Below are 23,704 nucleotides of genomic sequence, written 5' to 3' on the forward strand. Positions count from 1 at the left end.
ACTTTTGTCTCATCTGTACACAGGTGAGTTACCCAGAATTTGCATAACTGTAAAGCTATTCCCATTTTCGTGGTTCACCATATTGAACAGGAATGAAGAATAAATGTGTCATTTAAATGTGTACTTGCCGTGAAATACACTACCCCAGAGTCCAATAATGAGCCTAGTGGGGTGTCCAGAGCCATAATGACCATGGTATTTACTCAACTGCGATTTGAAGGGTGCACTGGGGTGAAATGTCCAAATGTTTAATGCGATAGTGTCGCTAGCAATAAATGAAAACATGGCAAGAGTTTGTTACGCCCTCACTGTCAATCATTCGCAATGTTTACCATGCATTAGCTACTTTGCAGAATTGTTTTGGCCCAGTGTCAGGAAGACGCTGCTTGCTGACACTCAGTGCGACGGTGCAAAGACTTATGCTTGACACGTGGCTCTGATGTGGACCGTTGTATTCCTCCGTTCTGCTGAGAGGTGCATAGACCATTAAATATGGAAACTGATGCATGGGCATGTTTGTTCACTTCCCGGCAATGGCGTGGGCTGCCAATGCCCAGGGGGAAACAAACATTTGCATGCTCACCATCCCTTGCAATTGTATGTTAAACAGAAATAAAATGTTTGTTGCACAAACCTACTCCCTAAAACACCAGAAAACTCCTAAATCGATTCTTGGTGATCCAACCACATACAATATCATCATTCCTGTTTTTGGAACCAAAACTTTGGCACCTTTTGTTTCCCACACCTGATTCACATCGCTCTAATTCCAAAATGTTCCAAAAACACATGTTACATGACACATTTTTATTACAAAAAATGTCGCACATGCAACTAACCGCGGTAACATTACTTCAATACACATTAATAAGAAGTGGCCCCAAAGCAGCAGGGAGTGCACCTATAATTTCGCAAAATGCAACATTATAGGAAATGACACAGGATGGCTCCAAAATACACAACAGATGACCCAAAATCAAACTGTCTCACAATGTCAACAGGATGTGACCCAGGATTGCCGCAAAATCAACAGGAAGTGATCCTGGATCATACGCGGAGATTAAGGTGGGGCCGGGAGGGCATAGCCCCCCCCCAGTGGCCTAAAATGTCATTGCATATAACTGACTTTCCAATACATTAATTTTGCCAGTAAAATGTTGTCTATGAAGTTGTAAAGCAGTAAAACAAACAAGAAAAAAAATGAATGAAATAAAAAAATTAAAAAATTTTTTATCATGGGTCAAAATTATTTTTCAAACAGATCATGTGACAAGCACCTTAGAGACGGCCATTTGCTTTGCTTAGCCCACAAAAAAACCACCTGAGGACAGACAAGGCAGGATGGATTTACGTAATTTTTTCAAACCTAATCTTCAAAAGCGACAACAACTACTGAGCGGGAACCAAGGATTGAAAATGTGGACCATGAAACGCCTGATAGCACCGCCAAAGGCAAGGCAAATTATTTATATAGCACAATTCAACACAAGGCAATTCAAAGTGCTTTACATCACATGAAGATCATAAAAATCACCAAATCGCCAAAATGGTGAGCGGAGTTTCAGTTTGCACCACGAAAATTGGTAACCCTCACAAATGATGGGAAACAAAGAAATATGCTGATTTTCAACGGACTATTAGAAATGTCTGGATTAGAAATCCTGGCTGGAATATTCAGTTAAAACGGATGCGGCGTCTACAGAAAAACGCTCTCACACATGCACGCACCCCCCAGACACACACACACCTGGAATGCCTGCATGTACGAACATGGGCTAAGCTACTATCCGGTCATATATCTTTTAAGTTGGTTTTATTGCTGACACTGCGTTTCGGGGTCATCAACATTTTTAGGCCCCCCAGTATGAAAATAAAAAATATATATTTTCAACAAACATGGTATTGGTACAGTAAATAATGAATTTGTAAATGATAAACAGAGACTATTGTGGGTTCACTATATACAGTGGGGCAAATAAGTATTTAGTCAACCACTAATTGTCCAAGTTCTCCCACTTGAAAATACTAGTGAGGCCTGTAATTGTCAACATGGGTAAACCTCAACCATAAGAGACAGAATGTGGGGGGAAAAAAAACAGAAAATCACGTTGTTTGATTTTTAAAGAATTTATTTGCAAATCATGGTGAAAAATAAGTATTTGGTCAATACCAAAAGTTCATCCAAATAATTTGTTATGTACCCTTTGTTGGCAATAACGAAGGCCAAACGTTTTCTGTAACTCTTCACAAGCTTTTCACACACTGTTGCTGGAATTTTGGCCCATTCCTCCATACAGCTCTCCTCTAGAGCAGTGATGTTTTGGGGCTGTCATTGGCCAACACGGACTTTCAACTCCCTCCACAGATGTTCTATGGGGTTGAGGTCTGGAGACTGGCTAGGCCACTCCAGGACCCTGAAATGCTTCTTACGAAGCCACTCCTTTTTTGCCCTGGCTGTGTGTTTGGGATCATTGTCATGCTGAAAGACTCAACCCCATCTCGTCTTCAATGCCCTTGCTGATGGAAGGAGATTTTCACTCAAATTCTCTCGATACATTGCCCCATTCATTTTTTCCTTTACACAGATCAGTCGTCCTGGTCCCTTTGCAGAAAAACAGCCCCAAAACATGATGTTTCCACCCCCATGCTTCACAGTGGGTATGGTGTTCTTCGGTGGCAATTCAGTATTCTTTCTCCTCCAAACACAAGAACCTGTGTTTCGACCAAAAAGTTCTATTTTGGTTTCATCTGACTATAACACATTCTCCCAGTCCTCTTCTGGATCATCCAAATGCTCTCTAGCGAACCGCAGACGGGCCTGGACGTGTACTTTCTTCAGCAGGGCGACACGTCTGGCAGTGCAGGATTTAAGTCCTTGGCGGCGCATTGTGTTACTGATAGTAGCCTTTGTTACTGTGGTCCCAGCTCTCTGTAGGTCATTCACTAGGTCCCCCCGTGTGGTTCTGGGATTTTTGCTCACCGTTCTTGTTATCATTTTGACGCCACGGGTGAGATCTTGCATGGAGCCCCAGATCGAGGGAGATTATCAGTGGTCTTGTATGTCTTCCATTTTCTAATAATTGCTCCCACAGTTGATTTCTTTATACCAAGCATTTTACCTATTGCAGATTCAGTCTTCCCAGCCTGGTGCAGGTCTACAATTTTGTCTCTGGTGTCCTTCGACAGCTCTTTGGTCTTGGCCATAGTGGAGTTTGGAGTGTGACTGACTGAGGTTCTGGACAGGTGTCTGTTATACCGATAATGAGTTAAAACAGGTGCCATTCATACAGGTAACGAGTGGAGCCTTGTTAGACCTCGTTAGACCTCTTAAGAAGAAGTTAGACCTCTTTGACAGCCAGAAATCTTGCTTGTTCGTAGGTGACCAAATACTTATTTTCCACTCTAATTTGGAAATAAATTCTTTAAAAATCAAACAATGTGATTTTCTGTTTTTTTTTTCACATTCTGTCTCTCATGGTTGAGGTTTACCCATGTTGACAATTAGCCTACAGGCCTCTCTAATATTTTCAAGTGGGAGAACTTGCACAATTAGTGGTTGACTAAATACTTATTTGCCCCACTGTAATTTTGACTTGTACTTTTCACTTGTATGCACTCAGGTTGTTTCAAGCGAAAGAAATGTAACATTTATTGTATCCCACCTGTGCAACAAGGAGGTGGCAGGAGGACAGCTCTCTGCCCGTTTCATCCATCTTGCGCTGGCACTCGGCCTGAAGGGTGCCCAGGTGACGGCAGCGTTTGACCATGGACTTCACCTCCGACTTGATCTTGTTGATGTAGAGGCGGGCGAGCGTGAACTCCTCCTCAATGACACCTGTAATCTCTGTGGACTGCGCAGACAAGAGAAGGCAAAGCAAGTGAGAACAAAGTCAGGATTTTAATGGATGGTCTGGAATACACGGTGGAGGAAGGATAAAAATTGATTTCAACACCACAGCAAATAAACTGAGGAAAACAATATATGGCCTGTGCTCAGCTTTTTATATAGAGTTTAATAAACTGTAGCCTCTAAGAAAAGATAAGCTTCAGTTCACAGAGCAACACAGCTGGACATTTTCAACTCAGCTTATCCAAACTAAATGTAAGTAAATAGTAAAAAAAAATAAATAAATAAATAAATAAAATAAAAAACCTTTTTATTATATTCCAAATCCAAAAGAAACTAATGTTAGGGAAAACGAATTGCATTAAAAAAAAACAAAAAACATTCAAGTTCTTTTCCTAATTTCCATTCATATAATTATGAATTCCATCTGTGCACATGTTGTTCATATGCTTGGGAAAGGAAGTACAGTATGATGAATAATTAAATGTGTGCACTTTGATGATACAACGGCTCGATGTGCATGAGGCTGATGAATATTTGAAAAGCGTGCCTATAAATGTGAAAGATTTTTGTGAATTTTAAACGCGTGTGTTATTTGTTTTCCTTTTATCCTCCTGTGCAAGCGTGCACGTCTCTTCTCACCAGTTGGATGTCGCGGTTGCCCACGATGGCACCAAACTCGCTCAGGTCGCTCATCAGCACATTGAGGACCTCGGCAATGCGTTTCCTCTGGTGCCGGCTCACTTCCTGGATGTGGGAAAGCTCTGTCTCTAACGCAACAAGACGAGTCTGTCGTGACAAAATGCAGGAGTGAGATGCGCAACAAACACAAAAAATAAACATAGATATATTTGTCATTATTCATCATTATTATTATCATTATAATTTATCATGATAATGACAGTAATCATTATTATTATTTATTAAAACTATAATATGTAATGTAGTTAGCTATTAATGCATTTATTTTTAAACATAATATATGTATACTGCAATCCATATATAATTATTTATTAAAAATGTTTAAAAAAAAAAAACATGTTAAAATATTATTAACATATAATAATATATTACATTTTATTTTTAAAAGATTTTTAGGAGTTATTATAATTAAAGAAAAAGACTTTTAAAGTTTAATTGGACGCTATAACTCGCAATTATTTCTGTTATTTCTGTATTTATTTGTTTAATAAAAAATAAATTATTAAAAAATACAATGATTATTACAAGTAGTAACATAATAATTAATAATATTGCAGTTAGTAAATTTTGTAAGTGGTAAGTTTAAATTATTGTTTTTATTAAATATTTTATCAAGTTGGAAATGTATTTATTTTAAAAATCATATACAAATACATAAAAATACATAAAAAATAATTTAAAAAATTTAACATAATATGATAATAATTAATAATATTAATATTGATTTTTCTTTTTTAAATTACCATTATTCTCTTTACCAAAAACAGTCACTTTCCATGCGAAGGGTTAATTTTTTTAAAATCAAAATTAAATGTTTCTATGGTTATGATGAAAACGTTTACTACGATTACATAACAACAGTTTCTATATTCTTGTTTTCATTATTATTATATTTCAAATTTTTTGGGGGGGTGAAGTTGGGAGTTTTATATAACATATTGCATGTGATCAGTTAATAATGTCACATTCAGACTTGTCAAAGCAGCATGTGGCTTATTACTCAAGTTAATGCTTGTTTTCCAAGTAGACTGAAAGGATAGTCCTTTTTTAGTCTACATACAGTATACTGTATGAGTGGATTTGTTGGTCAGAACATTTCATATTGCATTGTGTGGATCTGCTGTTCACATTCTCTCCCTTTTTTCCTTCTTTCTCCCAGTGGGAAAATTGACAATAGATTAAAATGAGGCGCGATCACTTCCCAGAAATGTGAGCTGCCAAAGTTTACGAGTGGTAAATAGAAAATCAATACGACACGCATGCAAGATAAGAAGAGATTTGAGTGCTTTGGACGGCTTGTGTGATACATAACGTCAGACGTCTTATCTACATATACTGTGAATATATATAAACTAGGGCTGTCAAACGATTAAAATTTTTAATCGAGTTAATTACAGCTTAAAAATTAATTAATCGTAATTAATCGCAATTCAACCATCTATAAAATATGCCATATTTTTCTGTGAATTATATATATATTCTGTAAAATAAATTGTTGGAATGGAAAGATAAGACACAAGATGGATATATACATTAAACATACGGTACATAAGGACAATAGTGGGCATTTCACTCTACTGTCATTTAAATCTCTCTATGCTGTCCTCACTCCGAAGCGTCTACTTTTTCCAAAGCTAGACAGCTAGTGAACGACGCCTTAATAATCAGACTTCTTCCTTTTTCATCTGATTTATTAATAAAATGGCCTCAAACCATTGTCCTCTTTAGACCGTTTACGTAAAACTACAAAAAAAAAGTAAACAAGCATTGCATTAGCAACAACGTTAGCTTAGCACGCTATACAGGTTGACTAAACATAAACAAAAAGCGTCTCATACAAAAAATATAACATTTTGCTTATTAACATAATATGTACTGGACTGTCTCAGAAAATTAGAATATTGTGTATTCTAATTTTCTGAGACAGTCCTGTACATTAATCCACCATTTAAAGCAGGGGTGTCCAAACTTTTTGCAAAGGGGACCAGATTTGGCGTGGTAAAAATGTGGGGGGCCGACCTTGGCTGACGTCCTTTACATAGAACAATATACAGGACTGTCTCAGAAAATTAGAATATTGTGTATTCTAATTTTCTGAGACAGTCCAGTACATTCTTTACAACAACCATACTTACGGACAAATCTTTTCCAAGGATCATATAAGCACAACAGAGACGTCGTGCAGCCATATTGAACTGGCAAGAAAAAAATAAACCATGTCGCAAAGCGACCACAAGAGTTCGCTGTTAGACAGCACAAAACGCCTTGCTGTAAAACTTACCAAAATGCAGAATACTGTCTGAGAGGGACATGTGCGTTAATTGCGTCAAATATTTTAACGTGATTAATTTAAAAAATTAATTACCGCGCGTTAAAGCGTTAATTTTGACAGCCCTAATATAAACCTTTTTTTTTGGCTTTCTTTTAGAACATTCTCATTAAAAACTCTCCCATCTAACTCTCTTGCTCCTCTCGCCCTGTGGCCGGCGGTTCTGGCGGACGGGGCCCCGGCTGCGTGAGCCTGCCTCTTAAATCACTCACTCTTCACTTTGCACTGTAAATATCTTTCACCTTGGCACTTACATACACATTCATGCCTCTGGGTAGAGTCGGAATGGGGCCGTACAGTCCTGGGCCGGCTCCGCCTCGATTTTAATGCATCACACACTGAGGTTGTGGGACCGCTTGGACCTGTTGGGGAGGGTGACATCACAGTTGCCTCCTCACAGCAGGCCCGCCATTCCCGCACCTCTTTTAATGCACCGTATTCATCATACTCCACGGGGTAGCTTCGGCGAGGGGCGTTGGGACGGGCGGCTGGGAAGAACTTCCATGCGGCGGTCCTGCTGCCCTAAGCAGGCCCTCCTATTTTAATGAATACACTCCTCTACCCTCCCCACACAATCCCATCACGGTTCTGGGTAATGGCTGCCAAACAGGGACCTGGCAGCTGGGGACCTGGCAGTCACAGCAATAGGGCGGTAGGTGGGTCCCACACTTTTTCTCTATGGCTTGGCTCCTGGGGCGAGGCGTGGTTTTCTACCTGGGTATCTTCCCTGCGCTCCGGTGCGGGTCGCTGTCTGGGGTATCATCTGCTCCAGGTGGGGATCCTGTTCTGCCCTGGGCTTAGCAGGCCATGGGTGTCCGGTGGTGTGCTGTGTCGGTTGGAGGGCTGCAACGGTGGCTCGTGGGCCGGGTGGGCAGGCGGGGGTGGGGGGCTTTGGCGCGTCCCCTCATCCCATCCCTGAAGGCCAGTTGATGGGGGTGCAGATGGTCCGGAGGATCCACCCTGGTTCCCCGGGGGCTGACGCTGGCCCTATTGCTGGCGCTGCGGGAGGATGAATGGGCCCCGCTGGCTCACCCACCCCGATTGGCTGGGGAAGGGCCATGGCTCTGGGGCGGCTCCTGTGCGGCATTTCCACTCGTCTGCAGGACTATCACATGTCTGATGGGATTCACGCATGACTAGGTGCAATTAGACACACTCAAGTAGAGAAACTCGGTGTCAGGATTAGCGATCAAGCAGCACAGAATAGGATGCCAATATATCCACAATCACAAGGGATTCACATAATATTGGTTTCTACACCTCACATGGCTGATTTGTGGACACTTTACCCCTCCCAATCACTTATCTTTCTGACCCCCTCGCCCCCTTTTCTCCATGGTCATCAGGCCCCCCACATGGTACCAACTAGAAATATACAGTAAATAGCTAACGATAGCGCCAACATATTTATAATGAGTGTAGGCGTTCAATGTATTTCTTGTTGTTGTTTTCGTTTCTTCTGTCTCTCTCCTATTTTCTTTTTTCTATCACTCCCATAACCCCTTCCTGTTCGCTGCTTTCTCCTAATAAACGAGGCACGTTGAATGATCACAATGGGAATATGTCATACTCCCATGTGATACATTAAAACTGTTCAGACCAATTGGACACTCAGATTCCCATTCTCCATGTGCAGCAGCTGAACAGGAGAGGTTAAAAAGAAATAATAATACAAAATAAATCAATAAATAAATAACACTCATTTAACTCATTCGCTGATGTTGATGCCGCTAAACATCCAATCCATAATGGATAAGACGTGTAGCACCGTCTGTGGAACTGAAAGATGAGCATTCATAGCCACTCCCATCAGTTTAAATAAATTGGACGCCTAACTTTGTCAATGGCAGGCAATGAGTTAGACTTTGAAATTAAAAAAAAAAAAAAAAAAAAAAAAAAAAGAGAGAGAAAAGAAAAATCTGTGTGAATGGGAGCCATAGTCAGAGTGTATTTCTTTTTTATATTTTAATTAATTGTGTCTTCATTTATGTATAATATTATTTATGAATAAATATATATATATATAGTATCTATAAATAGTGATTAAAAATTATAAAAAAAAAAAAAAAAAACATGAATTAAAAAAAGCTCAAAATGAACTACAACATCCCGGCTCTCTTTACTTGCTACCTCGGACCCTACAGGCAACAATACGTCCGATATTAATGAATTCAATTATACAGCTCTGAAACAAAAAGTTAATAATTGCACTCCGAGGACATATATCCGTATATACAGAATATCTTTAGAATCTACAGTACCTACCATATTTTATTTTCACCTATCTACAAATAAAGGAAGAGTGGCATTTTTAATTTTGACAGTAATTCATTCAAATCCATTCCAACTTGGATGGCTGGTATTGAGTGATAATATTTCACGGCCATTGACGTCCAATAAACTTTGACTGGGAGGGTTGCTCCCCCAAAAAATGACTTAATAAAAAAATATTCAATCTAGAAAATTAAACTGAAAAATAAAGTTAAAAATTAGAAAATCAAAAAATACTGCACTGCTGTTTATATATATATATATATATATATATATATATATATATGCTCTCGCACCCCTCTTTAAAATAAACTGCTGTATTTTAAACCAAAAGAACTGTTGTGTTTGATAGAACAATATATGTCTATATGCTGCAATAGCAGATTCATGGCGCATTAAGCTCCCGAACTATTTGTCAGTTTTACCCTGGAATATTATATAATATTGTTTTTATGTATTTATTTGCCCTAATGTTTTTGTATGTATGTATTGATGTATATACTGTATTTTAAATGTAAATTTAGGCATCAAGAGGTGAATGAGCCCTCAAAAGGAAATAAAATCAAAAATCCGTCTGAAACGGTGGACGACTGCTCATATCTGGAAAACCTTGCAAATCGAGTCACTTGTTTTTTAAAGCACAACTTTGATTAGAATCTTACACAAATTTGATATGCTCCATGGCTTAATACGCCCCATGCTGTACTTAGCCCAACAGCCTTGCTCCACTTGCATGTACTTGATGAAATACTGAATCTAGGCTGCGGCGCCAATACTCTCGGGATTGAATTACCAAAAAAAACTAACTAATGATTTACCCCAACAAACAGCAGCACACACGATGAAGGAGCAGGGAAAGCATGCATGTTTATCACCTCAACGTTGCCATTCTACCTTCTTTTATTAATGGCGTGTCATTTAATTTGGCGCCGGGCATCAATTATGGCAGGATTAAAAGGTTACACACGCACTTTTTTACATTCAAAGCATCGTCTAGCCCCTAAAATGCAACATCATCCACTTCATCTTCATGATGACTTTTTTCAGGTCACCCCACCTCTATCATAACATGAAATCCAACTCAGCAGATTGATAATCAACTGAAATCGATTTATTTTAGGGGAAGGGACGAAGGGAGAATAATTGAAGGTGATGCAGATTAGGAAGATGATGAATGAGGCGCGTGATAACACTGTCAGGTCAGATTGGAGGCGCGTGTGAACGGCGGTTACACTGAGTGACAGCCAGGCCATGACACACGTAACAAATGCATTCTGAACATTGTGATTGATGTGAAGGGAAGCCCAAGTGGGAGAATAAAATGAAAATACTTTAATCCCTAAATTTATGGAAATTCTTATTTCTCCCCCAAAAATTGAAGTAATTACTGTGTATTGTGTTTTCCATTTGTAAACATATGAGTCTAAGGTACTTTCTCTACTTACATGAGTTGCAGAGAAGCTTAACTGAGATGGTAAAAAAACCTTTAATATTTAGAAATTAAATATTTATACATATTAAATTTTTTGAAGGGATATATATATATATATTTATTAGACTATTATATTTATTAATATATTTTCTTAATTATGCTACTATAATTATTGTTATTATGAGTATTGTATTGTATTGTGAGTATGAGCAACATATTTGTTTTCAAACTTGCTTGAGATGTGGAAGAGCAAAAAAACTGCACAAATTGGTTGAAAAGATAAAATGCCAAAAATGTCAAAATATGGAAACATTTTTCATTCATTCATTCAACTTCTGTCCCGCTATCCTCACGAGGGTCGCGAGGGTGCTTGACCCTATCACAGCTAACAACGGGCAAAAGGCAGGGTTAGACATGTGCCGATTACCGGTTTCAAGGTATACCGTGGTATGAAAACTTTACGGTTTAAAAACTTCAAACATTTTCCGTCATACCATCCCTTAGGTATTAGCTATTTTTTATGTCCCAAAAATGCATGGAGAAATCCCTTGTTTGCAGTTGCAAGGCTCAACCCTCCCCCACCGATTGTTGCTCAGTATCAGTGAGTCAGCTGTGCTACACGATGGCTGGAGGAGGTGTAACTCCTTTTTTTTCCCAAATCGAAGAAAACAAAATTGCTGGTATGGGAGTACTTCGGCTACAGAAAAGTTGCAGACGGTCGCAGCTTAGAGGAAGAAGGCCAATCGGCACATAAAACATGTTTGGGTAGGGTGGCTGCCGAGGAGGCAATACCTTCAATATGATTTCACATTTCTACAAAATTTAAGGTTAGTAAACGCTGTCAGAACGTTTCTCACCACCTACGAGAGTTAACTCCAGCTGTTTATTGTGTCTAGCTGTGGTAAAACGTGGTGTTTTTTTCTCTTTAGCAACTGTCTCTGTTGAGATAGAGTGCGTGTATAATGTAAACATGATACGAGTCATACACATGTGCTTTTTATGGAAAATAATTCAATTATTTTTGTTCTGATGGTAATAATGTTGAGCTGTGCCTGTGTGTTTAGGCTCAACTAAAGGGCTGCATTCATTTAAATTATATTTAGAATATATATATGGCGGAAAACACAGACAAGACTGAAAAAGCAGTTCCTGCTCTTGCAATCCTCTTTAAAAGAAACTGCAGTATTTCAACCCAAAAAAACGGTTGCGTTTGATAGAACAATATGTCTATATGCTGCCATAGCAGATTCATGGGGCATTAAGCCCCCGAACTATTTTTAATTTGTCCGTTTTACCCTGAAAACCCCCGTTTACAGACGTCACGCAACCGCTTTTGTTTCAACCTAGCCATAAAAAGAAGGTAAGCAATTATATTTATTATTCAAAATGTCTGTCATTTTTAGTTTTGAATCATTAATTGATGTCGAATATTTAGTTTGAAAAAAGAAAACGACTTTAAAAATTATTCACTCACATATTTTAAACTTTCAAACAAGTTACGTCACAGTGAAAAATTTGGCGTCTGTAAAAAAGTCAAGGATATCTACCTCATAACGATTGCTTAATTGTATTTTTTTTGTTACTGTCGCATTTTCCCCGATATGTTAAATCCAATCCATCCATGCGTCGATCCAAACAAAGAAAAAATGAAAAAAAAAACCTTAAACGGGTAAATATATGAAAAAGAAAATTTCGACCACTCCTTCATGTCTGCGATTTCTGCATCGCGACCCTTATTATTACCATGTTTCACCCATAAAATCCCGCCAAAATCTGGCTGTGGCCATTCACATCTGTGTCTTGACACTCAGTGAAACATGTTACATGGAGTTTTTGGATCGAAACAAGGTAAGTACGCGATAATATCTCGTTAAAGTCATGGCGTCTGTAATTCTGCTCTCGCGTGCTCTCACCTCCAGATAGGGTTTTGCTGTTTAAAAAACTTTTTTTTTTTCTAAAAAATGCCCTCCTTTTCAAAATGTTTCTTCCCCCAGAAAATTTACATTTTGAGCTTTCCAATGATGTATCACACATGCATATGGGACAATTTTGAAAGTTGGCCAAATTGGGGGTCTCAGAGCGGAACTTCAAGTCACCTAAATGTTTTCCGCCATATATATATATATATATATATATATATATATATATATATATATATATATATATATATATATATATATATATATATATATATGTATATATATATATATATATATATATATATATATATATATGTATATATATATATATATATATATATATATATATATATAAATTTATTTTAACTTAACATTATACTTAAGTTCTAATTTGCTAATATGTTTTGAAAAATAAAAATCCTGTTCAATGAAAAAAAAAAAAAAATTTTTAAACCAAGATCTCTCAAAGTAACATATTTTAGAGCTGTAATTGCAATACCTAGAAACCGTGCTATTTTGGCTTAAGGTTATCATACCGTCAGAATATCACACAGGCACATACCTAGGCAGGATACATCCTGAACTGGTTGCCAGCCAGTCACTGGGCACATAGAGACAGACAACCATTCACGCACACACTTACACTTTAATACAATTTGGAATGTTAAATCAGCCAACCATGCATGTTTTTAGGATGGGGGAGGAAACCGGAGTACCTGGAGAAAACCCACGCAGACACAGGGGGAACATGCAAACGCCACACTTTATGGTTTAATTTACAAATAGAAATGTGCTGTGATGATACATTGTGGCTTTGAGTACTCCACAAAAAGACGCTGAATTTGAATAAATGTACAATTTTCTGGAAACACAATAAGGGATTCATTTCAAATGGATATCTTAATCTCTATAAAGGTGAGTTTGTTTGTGCTGCTGTCTGTTCATGTCAAATCAATTGCACACAAATATGCAACAGTGCTCTACATAGCTCAACAGCAATAACATACAGCAGTGGTCTCCAAAGTATTCCACATAGGGCCGCAGTGGGTGCAGGATTTCATTCCAACAAAACAAGACCACACCTTTTCACCAATCTGGTGATTTATAAGTGTAATCAGCTGATTGCAGTCAGGAGCTGCTTGTTTTAGCACAAACCACATTGGTTAAAAGATCTGTGCTTGATCGGTATGAACAAAAACCATGTCCTACAGCGACCCTCAAGGACCAGTTTGGAGACCCCTGACATACAATTTTATGGCTACAATGCAAGCTATTTGAAGTTTTCCACGGGCTAAATCAGCAGCTAACTGTTCTTTGTTTGGCTCTATTATAAACTATACTAATCAACTTCATTTTCGACCTCAAATTGAAATTTAGAAAATTTTGCTGTTTTTGTAAAGAAAAAAATAGTTAATTCGTTTCTGCGCATAATTTTTCCGTACCAATAGCTCCTTATTCAATGTGAACTGGTAGCAAGCAAAGTGTCAGTTGATGACCATGTTATTAAAAAAAAAAATCCCCAAAATTAAATATGCCATTCTTTCCATATGATTTCTTTGTTGATTGCATCAACAACAACAAATCTACCAAAACCCTTCCCTCCCAACACCAGGGGGTGCTGCAGCACCCTTAGCATCCCACTTCCTGCGCCACTGGTTAAGAACAACAAAAACAAAAGCTTTTTTTTTTTTCTTTAATAGAATAATCTACTTTCCTATTACTAAAAATTAACCTAAACTTTGAATATTTGTACAGTTGTAGTAATATAATAATCAAATAATCAGCTCTTGACAAAGCTATTTACAATCCTTTGTTTTAATGAAGTCCTAGTTTTATTTTGGTGAAGTAAAATGGTAAAAACACACACATAAGCACACACACAAAGAGTGTATATAAAACCTTAAGAAAACAACTTATCTGTGAGCCTAATTGACGAGAAAACAAAAAGACCTGCAAGGTAAGGTCCGGTACGACTACAGTGATCTGAATGGTGATGTGGTCGTCAATGATATACAGTATCAATGTCACTTTAAATGGGTATAAATGCAGTGACTAGACCAAATTATGAGGAGAAAAGTGAACCCACCGACTCTTTATCACCCAATTGTGAGTGAGGACATCCTTTGCAGAATGTATAAAAGGAGCCGCAATAAGCATTTAAAGGCCTGGTGTGAATAATGACTGGTTCACACAACTGACCGGCTGTGACCCTTCTACATCCATCAGTCGTCTTCCAAACGCAGTGGTAGCTTTCAAACCGAGCCGTCCCATTGCGAGCGCTTCCTTTATTGATGTCGCTATTTAAACCCTGATGGGATGAGTGCGACTATCACCGCTCATTACGCGGATATAAAGACAGAAAAGCCTCTTCTCGTGATGCCTGGATATTGTTAATAATTGCATTCGGCAGGCTGTGAAGCGATAAGCGACGCAAAAGCCCAATTAAAAGAAGCTCAATCTGCACTTTTTGCAAACAAACTTTTAGAACAAGATGAATGTGTTTTAGAAGAATGTTATGATACATAAAATGTAGGCGTGAATGTGCAATGATTCCACCCACCATTTTCTTGGCAAGCTCGTCAGCCAAGAGCTTGTTCTGAACACTCTTCTCCTCTACCTCCAGGCTCTTCTGGTCGTAGTTGAGCGCCAGCTCCTCCAGGGCCTGCAGCACCTCCTTTACCTCTGCCTTGGAACGTTCATTCTCCGACTGCAGCCTGCCCAGTTCTGACTGCACCCTCTCGCCATCACCCCTGGACGACGCCAGGAACTGGCGAACACATCACGGTTAAACAGCATTTTGAAAGCTTTTATTCCCAAGGCATTTACCATTTTGGGTGTGTATAGTATTGTTTGGACTATAAGGGCACTTTCACACTAGACCAAGAGGACCAGGGTCCGATGGAGAGCTACCTCGCACCAACACTTGCAAATTAGTTGTTGAAAAAGTTCTGCATTCACACCGCGCCAACTAGGGATGGGAATTGATACAATTTTTACGATTCCGATTCCATTATCGATATTGCTTAACGGTTCGATTCTTTATCGATTCTCTTATCGATTCTAATTTGGGGAAAAAGACGAAAAAATGTTTTGATTGGCATCGAGTTTGTTTAATCAGAAGTCACAACCTTACAAACTCACAAGGAGGTCAAAAGAGGCCCAAAGCCTCAATGTTAACTGTGGCAATAAGTGGCAAATACACAAGAATGTGTAACATTTTACTGAAACATTTTTCTAATAGAAATAAAAAATATTGGTATATATTGGCATATAGGTCGTTGTTCTGCCTTTGGCAATATGTGTTAAGGGGTATTATTTACCATTATATTGAAATGCATTCCTTTTGTTTTTATGGTGCTTTCACGCTCAAGTGGGGGCGCCCTTGCGCTTCCTCACGCGAAGAAGAACGCGCTCACGTGAAGAAGAGCGTGCTCTCACGCGAAGAAGTGCAGCTACAAAACATCCAAGCGAGTGAGCGAGTTAGTGAGAGAGGGAAACACTGCTATGAGCCTACGTTCTTTGTTAATGTTTGAAAAATATCTACAGAGGCAACACTTGTATGTATCATCTTTTGTGTTGTTATTGTGTGTTTCCACTCGCGATCGGACACTTAATTCCAGTTGTGTAGTGGTTTGAGTGATGTGCTAATGCTAGCGAATGCATGCTAACCATTTTTGTTATTACTGTATTAGCAGCTAATCACCGCTGATTTACAGTACGTTGATGCGAACCTGTTTGTTATTGGGGACGAAAATGATTTGTTTCATTTCTATTTTTAGTTTCACTCTTCAAGTGATGGTTGAATAAAGTCAGCAAATTATACCAACGTCTTCTGCATCGTCATTTGGGAGTTTAGTTAGCTGTATAGCCAGGACTGAGCCTTAGCGTCTTGGTGAGGACAGCACAGTCGTATTCCCTCCTGATGCAGTTATTTCCACCTTGCAATGACTGCATGTCGCTTTGTTATAATTTTTCCTCGTGAAGTGAAGACACATTTTCCAGCGTTTGAACCTACGTGCTGTCAATGTTATGTTTATGGCTGCAATGCTTGTGCTAAACCATCATAACCTTTCATTTTCACCCTCTTTCCTGGTGAAGTGTAGCCAAACTTTGGAGCGAGTGGTTCTTGGCGCCATGCTAGTTTGATGCGTCTGGACAACAAGACACGTCACGTCACGTGATGACGCAACACGCGTCTTTAGGAATCGTTAAAGGGATCGTTAAGGCTTTTTCATTGTGATGTTGAGGCCTCTAAACACTAGGAATCAGTTCAGAATTGGAATCGGACTTCAATTCCCATCCCTAGCGCCAACCGAACTTTCCGATTAGCATCATGTGGACGAAAGGTGCACTCATTGATGGACAAATAGAAAACGAAATACCTCCCTCCTGGGAGGAGAGGGAGCAAGGAGCGTCATAGCGTGGTGCTGTGATGCTGCACGTAATGTAGCATTGCATTATTTTTAAATGTTTAACAGTATATAGGCTTTTTTTTTCCTGTCTTTATTTTGCAATGACAGTATAACTATGCATCTGTAAGTGTCCATTTTTTGGTCAACTGACTGTTTTATAAAGCAGCGGTTTGAAATCACGTAAATTTGAATTAATAAAAAAAAAAAAAAAAAAAGGAATTTAGCATAGCATAGCAAGTCGCCGCTTCCCGAATCAATGCCGAGCAAACTGGAGTATATAAAAAATGCATAGGGGAAAATTAAACCACGAGAAGGAACCGCATGGTACCCCAATCATCTGTCATCTTGCCATGGTTGATTTTGATTAGCATCGGCACTGTACTTCCTCTTCCAAGGAAAGTAAATCATGTGCATTGACTTCATGTTCCACACTACAAAATTCAAAGAATATTCACCCCCCTACTCCTTTATTAAAAACTAATATATGTATGTGTATATATATATATATATATATATATATATATATATATATATATATATATATATATATTTCTTTGCAATCGTCTATCATAATAATTTTTTAACTCATTGCCTGCCATTGACGGGGCTACACATCCATTCAAATGGATTGGACGTCTAGCGCCATCATTGGCAGCCAATGAGTTAATAATCGATTAGATACACATACATTAGTCACGGGCCCAGTCAAGCCAAACAATTAAAAAAAGTGTAATTTATAGTCCGGACAATCCGGTAATTAGAAGGTTTATCACAAAACCTGGCAAACTAAAATGAGAATTACATGCAAATGCGATTGCACAGCAATTTAACAGTAGGCAAACAGACTTTTAGGGTTGTTTGCTCGCAGCCCAGCAGAGAGTCCTTTGAATAAATGCTGTTTCTATTCCCAGGAAGTAGTTTACTGCTTGTTTGCACGGCCAAATGGATGTAAATTGAAGTTAATGTAGGCTGTTAGTCAGCCCGAGCAGGGAGGAGTTGTATGCTGTTATATTGTTGAACACATTGTTGCTGAGCTGTTTTGTTTTTGACAGAAGCTTTCGAGGGATCATTTTTCCACACGTATGAGAGAAATGAGTGTTGTTTTAGTTTTACCTCCTCCTGCTTCAGCATGTCATCCTTCAGTTTCTCCACCATCTGACTTTGGTAGTCAATCTCAGCATCCTTCAGCAGGAGACACACACAGAATACATACATATTGGTATCACCTTGCTATGTATTATCAATGGGCACTGCAGCGAAACAGTTGATAAGATGCTAAGCTTAAGGCAAGGCAGGGCAAGGCAAAAAGTTTTATGTAGCACAATTCAACACAAGGCAATTCAAATTGCTTTACATCACATGAAGATCATAAAAATCACATTAAATCAATAAAACGTAAAAAATAAAAATAAAAAAGATAATCGAAATAGGAAATAAAATATACATTAAAATTGCATTTAATCACGAATAGAAATAAATAAATAAAACTACTACTACTGCTAATAACTGAAATCAGCAATGGAGATAAGAATAGAAAGCAAATAGAATGAAATATATAGACAGTTATGGATATGCAGTGCTAAACAAAAGCGTTTTTAGCCCTGATTTAAAGGAGCTAACAGTTTGAGCATACTTCAGACCTTCAGGTAACTTGTTCCAGAGTTGAGGAGCATAATAACTAAATGCTGCCTCACCCTGCTTGGTTCTTGTTCTTGGAACATACAGGAGACCGGTTCCAGACAACCTTAGGGGTCTAGATGTTTCATAGGAATCTAACAAATCAAGCATGTATTTCTGTCCAAGGCCATTAAGTGTTTTGTAGACGAGCAGTAGTATTTTATAGTCTATCCTTTGACTCACTGGAAGCCAGTGTAATGATTTCAAAACCGGTGTGGTCTAGTTTCCTTGTATTTGTGAGGATTTTTTTAAATCAAGACCTGTAAATATACCGTTGCAATAGTCCAATCTGCTGAAAATGAATGCACGCATAAGTTTTTCCATGTCTTGTTGAGTCAGAAGCCACTTAATTCTGGCTATATTTTTTAGGTGGTAATAAGCAGATTTAGTGACGGATTTTAGATGGCTATCAAATTTTAGGGCTGAGTCAATAATTACGCCAAGGTTTCTGACTTGATTTGTAGCTGTAAGTGGCATTGTGCTAAGGTGCCTGCTTATCTTTGACCTTTCCTTTTCTGGCCCAAAAATGATTACTTCTGTCTTCTCCACATTTAACTGGAGAAAATTATGGCACATCCATTCATTGATTTGATTAATGCATTTACTCAGGGAGACTAAGGGACTATAATCATGTGGGGACACAGAAATGTAGAGTTGTGTGTCATCTGCATAGGTGTGATAGGAGATGTCATACTGTTCCGTAATCTGAGCTAGGGGAAGCATATAGATTAATTAGTTAAATAAGAGTGGTCCAAGAATTGACCCTTGAGGGACTCCACACGTGAATTTGGTTCGTTCTGACTGATGGTTTCCGATGACACAAAGAAATCCCTATCATGTAAATAAGATGTGAACCACCGAAGACCAGTGTCAGTAAGCCCTACCCACTGTTCCAATCTGATGAGTAGTATGTTGTGATCAACCGTGCCGAATGCGGCGCTGAGATCCAATAGTAGCAGAATTCCGACGAATATCATTTAGGACTTTGATAAGCACGGTCTCGGTGCTGTGTTGTGGCAGAAATCCAGACTGAAATGAGTTAAAAAGATTGTTTTGCATCATAAAAACCTGGATCTGTTCGAACACAACTCTCTCGAAAATGTTCCCCAGCAATGTCAGATTTGATATAGGCCTATAATTACTAATGGTTGAGGCATCCAGATTAGGTTTTTTTTAGAAGAGGTTTTATTACTGCAGTTTTTAAAGTCTGTGGAAACTCTCCTGTTTGGACAGAAGTATTTATAGTCTGAAGTACGTCTGGGGATATGCAATGAAAAACAGTTTTGAAAAAGTTTGAAGGAAGGATGTCAAGGCAGCATGTTTTGGGCTTTAATTTTGACACAATTTCTGTTAAAGTGGCATGGTCCAAGAGGCTACACTGCCTAAGATTGACGTGGGGGACATTTTGGGAGGCATTTAGTGTGACATTTGTTAATCTGGAGTTGCACACAGTCTGTCTTATCTTTAGTACTTTGTGTGTAAATAATGGAATGCTTAATATTAATTGCATTCCACTTGCCGATCTCATTTAATTCCTCCGATACATTAGCAGACATGCATGTGATGCTAAATTGATGAACATGAATAATACATAGGCGCTCTTCATATGTGCATTGCATGAGAGTCATTATTTAGCCGACGGTGCATAATTGTACTGTCCGAGTGGCATTTGTCACCTTGTCATCCAGCTGCCGGTAGAGCTTCCGGATCTCCTCCTCGTACTTGTGACGCTCCTCCTCGGAGATGTGCACCACAATGGAGGAGGTCATGGAGCACGGGCTGCATATGTCCAGCGCCGGTTCCTCACAGTCGGGAGCAAGTATCGCCTCGTTCTCATCATCTGACTCACTTCCAATCTCACCTGAAGGAATTATATAAGAAAGAATGTTTACAGTTGTATTTAACTTTGTTGGTATTGTGATTTTTAAGCACTATTACATGAAATAATCAAATAGTCTGAAAATATCTATACAGATATTTCAGTAGAATCCGAACATGCACTCACATCGGCGGGTATTCTTTGGGCGACAATGCCAATATTCCAATTCAAATTGATTCAAAGGCCTACGATCGATTTCAATACACCGGTGTCAAACTCGAAGCTTGGGAGCCAGATCCGGCCTGCCCCATTATTTTGTATGGCCTGGGAAGGCAAATCATGTGCATAAAGTTTGTTTTTTGCTAAGATAACAAAATCGGTGTCATTGTTGTCACTTGACCTTCAGATAGTGCAAGCATTATTTTGTTACAATACATTAAGTTTTTGCTGGCTTCTGTTTTAACAACTACAGTCACGGACCAAATTATTGGCACCCCTGGAATTTTTCCAGAAAATACATAATTTCTCACATAAATTAATGCAATTACAAATGTTTTCAGTACGAATGTGTTTATTTCTTGAATGTGTAGTGGAAAAACACAAAACAGCTGAGGAAAAAAGGTCCGAATTGACACAATTTTAGACAAAATTCACAAAATAGGCTGGACAAAATTGCTGGCACCCTCACCTCAATATTTGGTGGCACATCATTTGGAGACCGAAGGCAATTGCTTCCTATAATAACTATCAACAAGTTTCGTGCACCTGTCAGATGGAATTTTGGACCACTCTTCTTTTGTGAACTGTTCAAGATCTCACAGAATTGAGGGGTGCCTTCTTGCAACAGCAATTTTGAGATGTCTCCATAGTTTTCAACATAGGTGGAGTTTGACTTTTGGGCCAGGGGGGGCACAAGATGTTGATGACCCCAAAATGCAGTGTCCGCAATAAAATTAACTTACAGTGCAATAATATTTATAATAATAAGTTGAAAATGAGCGTTTTTTTGTTTCCCATCATTCTTGAGGGGAATTCTAAATCAGGCTGCTTAGGACAGCTATAGTATCCAAGATCGTGATCCATTGAATATTGTACGCCCGCCGGTGTCGTGCCAATGTAGTTACCCCAGTCAAAAATTGTATCCCCTGGGCGGAGCCATATGGAGGTAGATTTGTGTCTTCATTATTCGATCAAAAAAATGTGTTTGATTGCAAAAATACATTTGAAACTCAAAAAACTGCATTTGTTAGCTATTTTGCTTTGATTTTTTTTTTTTTTTTTTTGATTGAAGTCTTTCTTTTTTTTTTTTTATTTAAGCAACTTTTTTTGATTGAAGTAATGTTGTTTTGCGTTTGGGCCACATTTTGGCTAGGATATTTGTGTCTTTGTATTTAATCAAAAAAATAAGTTGCTTCAAACAAAAAACATATATTTCCAAACGAAAAATCCCTTAAATAAAAAAAAGAGACATTTCAATCATAGAAAAAAAGTTTTTGAATGCGAAAAAATATTTGAGACTCAATATTTGCATTTGTACACTTAATTTTTAATCAAAAAAGTTTGATTTTAACAATCCTTCTTGTGTTTGGGCCATATTATGGGCAGAGGCGTCGCGTCCCATTAGGCCAGTACTTCTCAAATAGTGGGCAGAGCGATGCCAGGGGTGGCGCGTGTGACCTGCTTTTTTTTTTTTTTTTTTTTTCCCGTACTAGAATAAAGTGTACTTGTACATCCACTCAGTGGGTGGCAGTGGCGCTCTCATTTTCAAAGTGCGCGCAGTATTTTTGAAGTAAGCAAGAGCACACGGAAGAGACTCATGAATAGCTGGAGAGCTGTGCGCCGTTTTCGAAAGCCGTTTTCCCGCCGGACTCACGCAGCGACCCGCTGTCCTCTTCGGTTCTCACGTGCCCGCCCGAGAAGTGCCATTTTCGGCTTGGGATCGTCACGACGACCGCCCTCGCCTACGGTTCTCCCTCGGCCGCCGAGAATGTGCTTTTTTCGGGCCGTTTACCTTTTGGCTTTGACATTTAATACAGTGGTAGACGAGGAAATACCACTGTTTACTGTCTCTAAAAATGATTATAGCGGACAGCCGGAAGCCAAAGCCAGAGTTTGGGGGGGCGCGAAACATTAACGTCTTCCTTGGGGGGGGGCGTAAGAGAAAATAATTGAGAAGCACTGCATTAGGCAAACCAGGCAATTGCCTAGGGCCCCCAAGCCAGCAGGGCCCCCCAAAGGGCCAACAGATTTAGCACACGCAGCTTTACTGCACTGTCGCAGCGACAAGTGTAGGGAGAGTTTCAATACTATGGAATAATTTGGCAGATTAACTAACGATTCTGTTATCAATCCCAATCAGCACTAACCATATTACGTAGATTATTCTTGTTTAAGAAAGTCCAATCAGCTATTAATACCACATGATTGTTTAAAGAGTGACTCACCAAGTACTCTCTGGAAAGTCCTTGCCGAGTTGTTTTACGTTGATTTTCACAGGCCACGTAAATATCCATGTGACTACTTAAAGAAATGGTGATTTTTTTTCCCCAAAAAGTCTATTAATGCATCTATCGTATTCCTCGTAGAATACTCTATAAGAAAAATATAACATACAGTATATGCATCTAAAATAATCCTAAACAATTTTATTAGCAAATTTAATACTCATTTCGGTCAGTAGTCCACCAATCAGTGGTTTTTACAGAATAATTTGAATTTGACTACTGATTTCACACAAAGGTATATACCTCCGCATCCGATGGTGGTATTTTTGTGTTGCTACTCTATCTTCTATTGCTCCAAGTCCAACTGTCCCCCTTACTTGCACACGCTCGAAAGGCCCCATGTTGCTTGTTGCCTGGGGCCCCCGGGGACCCTTGCTACGCCTCTGATTATGGGGTGGAACATTTGTGTCTAAATCATTCCATCACCGAAAAGTTGCTTCAATCAAAAAACAAAACAAAAAAAATTCAAACTAAGAAAAAAAATCATTTGAAAAATAAAATTGCCCTCCCCTAATATTTTGTTTTTGTAAATAATATGCAAAGCAAATGACTGTCTAAGGTGCTAGTCACATAATCTGTTTGAAAAATAATTTTGACCCATTATAAAAATATCTTTTTTTGTTCATTTAATTCATTTTTGTTGTTTGCTTTGATGCTTTACAACTTTATATGTATATGGCAGAAAACACAGACAAGACTGAAAAAGTAGTTTCTGCTCTTGCACTCCTCGTTAAAAGAAATTGCAGTATTTTAAGCCAAAACAACTGTTGTCTTTGATAGAACAATATGTCT

At 38.6% G+C, this 23,704-nt stretch overlaps 1 protein-coding gene across 1 annotated transcript in view; it reads right to left on the reverse strand.

The window, feature by feature from the left end:
* kif5ab (kinesin family member 5A, b) overlaps positions 1-23,704 on the reverse strand; it is a 174,424-nt gene that overhangs the window by 48,648 nt on the left and 102,072 nt on the right. The window contains exons 12-16 of the mRNA XM_057845192.1: positions 20,266-20,450; positions 18,026-18,094; positions 15,061-15,267; positions 4,490-4,636; positions 3,663-3,851 (exon numbers count right to left, since the gene is read on the reverse strand). Coding sequence (XP_057701175.1) covers positions 3,663-3,851; positions 4,490-4,636; positions 15,061-15,267; positions 18,026-18,094; positions 20,266-20,450 — 797 coding nt within the window. The remainder of the gene's footprint in view (positions 1-3,662; positions 3,852-4,489; positions 4,637-15,060; positions 15,268-18,025; positions 18,095-20,265; positions 20,451-23,704) is intronic.

The sequence above is a fragment of the Corythoichthys intestinalis genome, chromosome 9 (assembly GCF_030265065.1).
Source record: "Corythoichthys intestinalis isolate RoL2023-P3 chromosome 9, ASM3026506v1, whole genome shotgun sequence".
NCBI lineage: Eukaryota > Metazoa > Chordata > Actinopteri > Syngnathiformes > Syngnathidae > Corythoichthys > Corythoichthys intestinalis.